This window comes from Monopterus albus, unplaced genomic scaffold (genome assembly GCF_001952655.1).
Source record: "Monopterus albus unplaced genomic scaffold, M_albus_1.0 scaffold3.1, whole genome shotgun sequence".
NCBI classification, from domain to species: Eukaryota; Metazoa; Chordata; class Actinopteri; order Synbranchiformes; family Synbranchidae; genus Monopterus; species Monopterus albus.
This window is the reverse complement of record NW_018127883.1, coordinates 1,338,512-1,346,958: the sequence shown is the minus strand read 5'-3', so window position 1 is coordinate 1,346,958 and position 8,447 is coordinate 1,338,512. Positions and strand designations below refer to the sequence as shown.

Genomic DNA, 8,447 nt, shown 5'->3' with positions numbered 1-8,447 from the left:
CAATGTGTGATTGATTATGTGAGATGTTCAGCATTAGTTTCCATGGCTGACTACATAAACTCTAGATACAGTATGCAATAGAGCTGAAAACAGGAAGCTATACAGTTATATATGAAAACATTAGCAGTCTATACTGTGAGCACCAAAAATACAGACTGAAGAAATCGAAATGTAAGCAAAACTGAGTGAAGTGACCCTTTGTTTCAGTTGCACTTGTCTCTTCTAATTAGAGGACTGTGTCAAATGTGACCAACTTCAATTGCTGACATATTTTTTAAACTCAGGTTCCTGAAATGACAAGCATTAGTGTAAAAAAGCAGATTCTGTTGGGTGTGTGGTCCAGCTCCTGACCTGTAAACTGGAATAGATTTATCCATTGTACCTAATGAGATTAAAATGCTGTGAAGTTGTGGTTATGATGGAGCAGACCAAATGGAACTAAGAGGCAGAGCTGTGATTAAATATTTAGTAATACTATACAAATGTAGCAATGCAAGTTGACCTGTAAAGTGTGTTTCTAGGCACAGAATTGTCCATTCATGTCAACTCGTTTGTTGTTTCTTGCATTTTTACAAGAGAATCCTGATTCTCCCCAAAAGACTAGAGATAGAAATTAATCTCTTTTATTTGGCACAATTTTGCTGTTTCATGACAGCTACAATAGCTACACTTACAAACTGACACCGCCTGGAATACAGTTTTCTTCATATAAACTGTTTGATGAACTCATCCACCCTTGTATAAACTACTGTATTATCTTATTCTCTCTTGGCTTTGTTTACAACCAGCATAATGTAATTATACTCACCACCTACACACAAATTAGCATGCAAACTGTGTCGGAGGTTTGAATAGCGCATGGAGGAATGTGGACAGGTCGGATCTTTTGAGGCAGTGTTTCTGCAGCATCGTTTGATGTTACAATGCCAGGCCGGCAGACCTCAAGGCTGTAACATGGGCATCGGGCCTGAGCAGGGCTGCAGCTAACAAGCTCCAAAGTATTCCATTTAAACATGCATGCAGAGTGCAAAGGCACACAAACACGCACCCACAGAGCTTCTTAACTGAGCTTTAGCAGAGTAGGTCTTATCTCCACTGAACAAACTCCTTGAGTGATCTTATCTCCACTGAACAAACTCCTTGAGTGATGGGAATGTTCTCAGGATGTTATCATGTCCTCTGTGGAAATGAGATAGCCAGCCACCTTTATCACAACCCTCAGACTCTCGAGGGCCCCTCACCATTACAGGAACAAGGACCACTAAGCTGCTAGGGGACACTAACCGACTCACTGTCTAAAAAAAAAAAATAAAAAATGCCAGGGAACTAAAAGTATTGCAAAGTGGAATGATTGACAGGAGACTGGAAGGAGATTTCCAAACTTCCAGTTAGGTAGTTTAACACAGCCAGGGGAGTCAACCGTGTGTCTTGAAAGCTTTTTTGGATACAGTTTTTATTTGAACGGCATACTGAATGTTTGAACAAGATAAAATGTTACGCATAAAGAAAAGTCAAGCTTATTAACAAATGATACAAGAAGAAACGACAAATCCAGAGAAATCAGGTAATCTAGATGTTAAAGTTAAAAGAATACACAGAAAAAATACTGAGATAAGTGAATTAAGCGCAGCATCTCCATGGCAACTCTTCTTTCAAGTCACATCTTTAATGAATAGGTAATGGACAAAACGGAAAATGCACAATGTCATAATCCCAGAACAGATGCCTAAACTGAGACGAGGAAAAAAAAAAAAAAGGTTTTCCTGTGCACACAACAAATATGTCAAAACAGCACAGCAGCCTTTATGAAAAGAAAATACACACAGAGCACAAGGCAGCAATAGCATTACAAATCCTCCCTCTGTTGCTGTTATTCTGACTGTCAGGCAAAAGCACCTCTTGTTCTCAAAGCATTTTTTCCTCCAACAGGTGCAAAACCTCTCAACTCAACACATCAAAGAGACACATGCACCTGCACATACACATGTGAATGAATCACAGCAAATGGTAAGAATTCAGACTAGGGCCTTCCAACACCAAAGAGGTAGGATACAAAGTGTCTGATTTAATATTTATGAAGTGCAAAGGCTTTAGTGGTTGACTGCTTGTTTAGTGAGATGCGTCTTTCGTCATCGGGAGAGGGTTTGATATTCCACCTAGCTACTGTATTTACAGTTACCTGCGGTCTTGCTCAACGTTATAACACACAGCTCGCCTAACATGATGTGTACAGTGCACACCACCACATACTAATGATTGATATTAACAGCCTTACTGCTATTCTGACAGAGCTACTGACAGTTTGATTGTGAAGTGTTGGTGGCTTCTGTGCGGAGGAGTTGGTCAAGTTGTGACGAGTCCAAAGAGAAGTGTAGTCTGCAAACTGCACCCACAGGGACAGAGGTGAGAGACAACCAGTTGAAACCAGACAGAACCAACTGTCAAACACAAGCAGAGGTGTTTTTCAGCAATATACACTTCTTTTCCTCTTGTCGACACCGCTGCACCTCTTTATAGCCTATGACCTGATCACTAAAACTGTTTAACCACTATATAATGTAAGCTTCTGTCAATGGCATGGCAAAGATAGGTGTAGAGCTGGTATCCTTTTTTTTATATCTGTGCAGCTGTTGTTGTTGCTTTCTTTTTTAATCAAAGGTATGGTTATTATGAACCCCTCGCCCTGCAGCTTGGTGTCAGTCATGCACCTGCGTCCAAGACCCAGTTTTTTTGGCAGGGATATGCAAGATAATCTCAAAGTTAAATCACAAAGGACTGCAGCTGGATGTCTCACAGCTTTTTTGTTTTGTTATATAAAAGCTGTGAGATCTACTTCACCTTCTAAAAGTGAAACAAACTCCTACAAGGTCGGCGCTGTATGTGGATCAGCTAATTACTATGGCTGAAAGAAAGCTTGAGAGAAAAACGCCTCTCCCCGGTGAGTACTTAAAGAAAGAAAGCAGCTGGTCAGAACATTCTCTGGAGAAAACATCAGCTATTGGAGACAGTGGTTAGGTATACTCTTCACTTAAGTGCTTTTCTCTTAGCAGTGTTCTCTGTAATTCACTCCCACACTTCCTCCTCTCTTGTATGAGTGACACACACACAGTATCCATCCTTTTTTGTCCCCAGGGGTGAAACAACACTATCCATCAAATCAAGCTTAATTTATTTCATATGCTCTAATTTAATGTCTTCATGTTGATATGCACTGAATAAAAATAGCTAGTTTTTTTTCTAACGATCCTCCCCCTACCTATTCTGAGTGGATCCTCAGGCCGACTGATAACGCATGCCAACTTGCTGCCCTCTGCTGACAAACCTGTGAACTACCAAAATAAGTATAAGATGCACCAATTGTATATTATTAGTACATTAAGTGGATTGTTAACAGTTGAATTTCCAGTCTAATTTGAACTGCTGTGAAGTTAAACCTTGTTTGTAAGGACTGGAATACAGCTTTCAGTGGAAATGCTATCTGGTGTTTTCAATCAAGATCTTTATTTGACTGTTGGACCCTCCAAAAAGTTCACCAGAGCCGTCTCTCAGTGATGCCATCTAGTGCCTTACATGTAGGAGTACCTTAGGGCTTGGAAGGTGCTGAGCGGTTGGCAGCAGCCAGCATTTCCGTGGTTTCTGAGGAGTCAGAGTCGTGTCGTCCGAACCACATGAATTGCTCCCCTGCCTGTGCCAAAGCTGCCTCTTCAGACTTCTGCTTGTGGTTGCGGGGGAACAGTCTGGTGCTGGTTGGAACATTAACAGCATGCTTCACAATAAAGTCAGCCTGGTAGGCTGTGAGGTTCCCCCCTGTCTCTTCAGTGCTGTTGTTGGCTCCATCATGGCACAGGCAGAAGTGGGAGTTGTGCTGTCTGTGATCATCAAGACACTTCCTGCGTCCCACACCCTGAAGTGCACCGACATATGCTAAAGACATGGTTGTAACACGGTGATGGGTGTGAACAATTCATATTGCCCAGGATTTCTCTTCATACTCACATGAGTGAAGACAGAGATGTCTTTCAAGGCATGCTTGTTGTCATGGACTGATAAAGGATATTCTCTGGATTTCTGTCAAGAAAACCAAGAAGCAACCATATTAGGACAGTTCAGAGTCAAATATAACTGAATAGAAATGAAAATATGTTTCTGTGCAGTACAATGAAATCTTTCAAAGCCAAGCACTGTATTATCTACTGTAGGCTACATACACACCTGCTCAGTTTTCCATTTAGGATAGCGCTTAAAGTTCAAAGCCTGAGGCAATGCTGATTTAACCTGAGTCAGCATGATCCCAGTGCTCGTATAGGTTTCAACATTCTTGGTGTCATTTTCTGGTAAAACTGAATGAGCAAACTGAGAAGAGACACAGCCAGGTTCAGATGCCGTTACTTTTAATGATCTGATCTGTGTGATAAAGAAAAGAGGTTCTCACCCATTTGCCATCATTGCTCATTGAAGAGTATCTCTTTCCACCTTTTACCATTTTTATACCGTTTGAGATATTCAGTCCACTGAGTGGTTTCACCAGTACACCACACACACACACAGTCCAACTCAACAACTCATTCAAACACAGGTGACTATGGAAACCTTCAACAAACAACCTGAAATCTGATCTCAAACTGACCGTGGAGATGTGGAACTATAAGGTTAAAAAAAACTATCATTTTAAATACGTGTAACTTATAATGCTAATAAAACAATATATTAAATTACAACCAATTAAGAATTTAAATGTATGATGGATTTTTTTGAAATGTGGAAAAGTCTTTGTTCAGCAACTGAAAACAAATTTGCAGCCAAAATGCTATTAAATGAATGAGTGTTTGAGAATTACAAATTTTGTTCTCCGTCTGTAAAGATTTCATGACAAAGGAGCACAAAAGAAATTCACTTAAAGTAACTTTATTTGGACGAGAAACTTGATAAAAGAAAACCCATAGGCTACTTATATACAGTAACATTCATCAGGGATAATCTTTTAAATACATTATTTTAAGAATTGTTATTTAAATTTGTTAAAAAAATCTTTACAGCTCCAGATTATTCAGTTTCTTTCAAATACTGTTTTTGACATCGAAAGTAAGAATAAACATGCAAATAAACATAGTTAAAAGTTGGTCACATAGTCACTAAGAATAAGCCCTGACTGAACAACAACAACAACACCAGCTCCTACAATCTAAATGATGTGAACTAGATGAGCAGAGGTTGTTTCACTGGTTTATCACCTCATCTAAAACATTATTTAGTGAGGGATGTCAATCAGGATGAAGTTCAGAAAGAGTAAGTTAAGTTGAGTGAAGCTGACTTTAGTTAGAGCAGTAAATGTAAAATTAGGCATTAACAAAGGTCTAAATTTAACAATTCTATTTAGAGGTTATGGTGAATATATTTTAGATACATTAAAAACATCAATACAGATATGAAACCAGCTGCAAAAAGTCACTCCTGGGTCACCTTTCTGGCTGCACGGGGAATTCGTTTTTCAAACTACAAGCACCATAGAAAAGGACAGAGAGGTGTCGTCTCCAGGACCACATGGGAATATTAGACGTTCGCCACAGCTGAGACACAGTTGTGGTCTGAGTGTCCCTGGGGTGTATCTGTGGTATTAATCCCTGAGGACAAGAAAAGCATGACAAAGACACTGAACTAGGTGTTTTAGGTTATATTCATCACACAGATGATGACGTTGCTGCATATTCCTTCTACACAATATTAATTTGAGGGTCCTGAAAACGGCTATAGACAGGATTTAGGAGGCCAAAGTCCACCCTGTATTTTGGGGGGATTTTTCACATTTTTCTTTTTTATATGAACTATTCTATCACATTTTATGTAATGTTTATGTCCCAAGATTAAACAACAAATATTCAGAATTTGTACTGAAGATTGGTCAGATTCACTGGGGTGAATTACAGATTAGTGGGCCTAACTCAGTTTTTTCAACCTGTTATCAACACTGATTTTAAATAAGTTACCTTTATTTTGGAGTCAAAAAACTGACCAACTCAAGGTATCCGAGTTTGAATAACTTAGGAAGAAATAAGCAGGGGTGGCAGACTTCCCAGCATGCACTGTTAGAGAGTCAATGCCCTCCAGTGACTCTTCTTTCTTGTATTTTGAAAAGCCCATTCATGGTTGAAACTTTGTGTGTCTATAATAAATGGATTAAACTGAGTTATGGTTGTTTTTTTTCCATTAAAAAAAACAAATATAAACAATGATAAATATTAGTACTAGCACTAATTGTGTTTCAGATCTTTTACTTTGTCTATTTGTTTTTAATCATAATTGTAACAATGCTTTATCTTTATTTTGTCTTAACTGATTTGATTTTGGTTTCAATGCTTATTGTTTTAATGCTATTACTATTTCTCTTTTCTTATGTAAAGCACTTTGATTTGCCTCGTGTGTATGAAATGTGCGACTGTATATAAATAAAGCTGCCCTGCCTTGTCTTGTCTTGAATTTAGTCCCTGTAGATACTTACCTCTATTGAGTTCCTGTCAACTTTATTGAAGCTGACTACACTAAGATACATAAAGTGCATTATATTACAAATTTCAAGTAATACCCACTTGTTCTGCCAGAATATATTAAGCTAGTGACTCATAGTGTTAGAGTTGTAATAGCTTAACTGAATTTGATGATACTGAGATACATTAAGTATTCACATCTTTAAATAAACACAGCTTACTCATGTTGATTCTAAAGACAATTATTCAACACACCAGTGGTGGTAGGGGATACCAGAAGTGCTCCTGTTTTTATACAATATGTAATGTTACTCCACTACATTTATTTGACAATTAAGAGTTTATATACATAAACAAGAAGAATTAAGTGGGAGTTTCAATGCAAGGCTTTTACTTGTAGTGGACTATTTTTTATGGTGTCATGTTAGTAATTTTAATTAAATAAACTTCTCTAAACTTCTCCCACCACTGTTGGAGCCCACTGAGATTTTTCATGAAGGCTAAGTGATCCTTCATCAGTTTGCTTTGTTATCATGTTAACAATTCAGCATCAAGAAGCTCTTTATCGCTTTGACTTTGTAAACTAGACCTTAATTAATTAATTAAGAAGGGCATCAAAATGGTCTTGATGAACCCTCTTGGTGCCTACAAGGATGCAAGTGAAGTAATAGTATGAAATTAAGAGGCAGCCATTTATTTGCACCTACTTCATTAGGCATTAATATTTTGTTGAGAACGTTGATTCTTACTCTGAAGGATTGATGGAGACGTTTCTGTTGCATCACTCCGAAGGCAGGTCAATATGGGAACACACTCTTCCCTTTTTCCTATGGGTGCGCTTCTTCAGGTGTTTGGCCAAACGTTGCCACCTGGTAAAAAACAATTATCACCAAAACTGTGGTTACCATTCAAAGTGGACAAACTCTTATTTTCTGAGCTTTGTAAGATGTGCAGAGATTACACACACCTTTCCTGTGTGTCGTTGTGTTTATTCAACCTATCTGCCTCCTCTCTCTTCTCATCCATCCATCGTTGCAAGAGTTCCTCCTTCTCTTTATAAGCCTGCACCAACTCTTCCTTTAGTCCTTTCTGCTCTGCATGTAGGGCTCCCAACTCTTTGGCCTGACACTCTATGGTGAACTCAAATTCTGAAAGGGTCGCCTTCAGGGTATTGCTCCTTTTAGCCAGAGTAAGTGCTTCTTGACGGTACTGGGTCACACTGAAACACCCAAGTAATCAAATGCCTTTCATCACCCTGTGATATTGTTACTTCAAAGTCAGATGTAGGGTTTTAGGTCACTTGTTTTTGTACCAATACTGAAGAACACCAAGTGAAAGCAGGAAGTATACACCCTTGTGGTGTACTGAAAACGTACCGTGACTGCCAGTACTGCAGTTCAGCCTCTTTCACGTGCAGGACAGTGGTTAGGTCAGAGACAGTCTGGGACAGCTGGGCAGACAAAAAGCCCATTACTGACAGAATGGTGGATAATGGTCAGGACTTACCAGTTCTGGCTTTAACCTCATTTCAATACGTCAACAGCGACGATAATTTTATAAAGTTAAAACATCTATGATATTAATGTATTTTCTGATTGTCAGATTAGGCTGTGCCTGAGATTTACAACAAATATTTGTGCAACTTCTGCTGCTTACATAGTTACAGTAAATGATAGCTTACACACCCTATACCTGGAAGCTGCTGCTGTGATGTTAACACTGTACTCACTGAACCCACCTTGTCTGCCAGGTGTTCACTCTCTCTTAGTTCAAGTTGAAGGAGCCTGGTGTTTTTCCCAGCTTCAACTCCACCTCCTTCTAAACTGAAAAAGAAAACCAGGGTGGAGTTTAAAAGAAAATTCAACATTTAGGACATATAGATCAACAGAAAGGGGTTGTGATTTGAAACTGCTTCTCTAACCTCTTAACATCATCCAAAATTTGTTTGCGAATTTCAAAACGCTC

At 38.8% G+C, this 8,447-nt stretch overlaps 2 protein-coding genes across 4 annotated transcripts; both read right to left on the bottom strand.

The window, feature by feature from the left end:
* Nucleotides 1-1,470: 1,470 nt before the first annotated feature.
* tex36 (testis expressed 36) lies at nucleotides 1,471-4,529 on the bottom strand. Of its 3 annotated transcripts, none has more exons than XM_020604748.1 (5): nucleotides 4,433-4,529; nucleotides 4,213-4,353; nucleotides 3,997-4,068; nucleotides 3,583-3,904; nucleotides 1,471-2,438 (listed from the first exon to the last, which is right to left on the bottom strand). In XM_020604748.1, the coding sequence occupies exons 1-4, from the start codon at nucleotides 4,481-4,483 to the stop codon at nucleotides 3,584-3,586; spliced, it is 585 nt and encodes a 194-aa protein (XP_020460404.1). In that variant the 5' UTR covers nucleotides 4,484-4,529; the 3' UTR covers nucleotides 1,471-2,438; nucleotide 3,583. The 3 variants fall into 3 exon arrangements, with proteins under 3 accessions (XP_020460404.1, XP_020460412.1, XP_020460395.1); XM_020604756.1 differs by having other exon boundaries at nucleotides 1,471-2,383; XM_020604739.1 differs by having other exon boundaries at nucleotides 1,474-3,904.
* Nucleotides 4,530-5,002: 473 nt separating this feature from the next.
* On the bottom strand, nucleotides 5,003-8,441 carry LOC109962767 (autophagy-related protein 16-1-like). Its single transcript, XM_020604768.1, has 6 exons — nucleotides 8,404-8,441; nucleotides 8,221-8,300; nucleotides 7,859-7,932; nucleotides 7,450-7,701; nucleotides 7,232-7,351; nucleotides 5,003-5,621 (listed from the first exon to the last, which is right to left on the bottom strand). The coding sequence occupies exons 1-5, from the start codon at nucleotides 8,414-8,416 to the stop codon at nucleotides 7,264-7,266; spliced, it is 507 nt and encodes a 168-aa protein (XP_020460424.1). The 5' UTR covers nucleotides 8,417-8,441; the 3' UTR covers nucleotides 5,003-5,621; nucleotides 7,232-7,263.
* Between the last annotated feature and the right edge of the window lie 6 nt (nucleotides 8,442-8,447).

Excerpts from the sequence above, each read along its gene's own strand:
- tex36 (XM_020604748.1), bottom strand. The coding sequence starts at position 4,483 with ATGGTAAAAGGTGGAAAGAGATACTCTTCAATGAGCAATGATGGCAAA. Across the intron at positions 4,069-4,212 it reads CTAAATGGAAAACTGAGCAG|AAATCCAGAGAATATCCTTT; the intron begins GTGTGTATGTAG and ends TTTTCTTGACAG. Across the intron at positions 3,905-3,996 it reads ACATCTCTGTCTTCACTCAT|GGTGTGGGACGCAGGAAGTG; the intron begins GTGAGTATGAAG and ends GGTGCACTTCAG.
- LOC109962767 (XM_020604768.1), bottom strand. Across the intron at positions 7,933-8,220 it reads GTGAACACCTGGCAGACAAG|CTGTCCCAGACTGTCTCTGA; the intron begins GTGGGTTCAGTG and ends TTGTCTGCCCAG. Across the intron at positions 7,702-7,858 it reads CTGCAGTACTGGCAGTCACG|TGTGACCCAGTACCGTCAAG; the intron begins GTACGTTTTCAG and ends TGGGTGTTTCAG.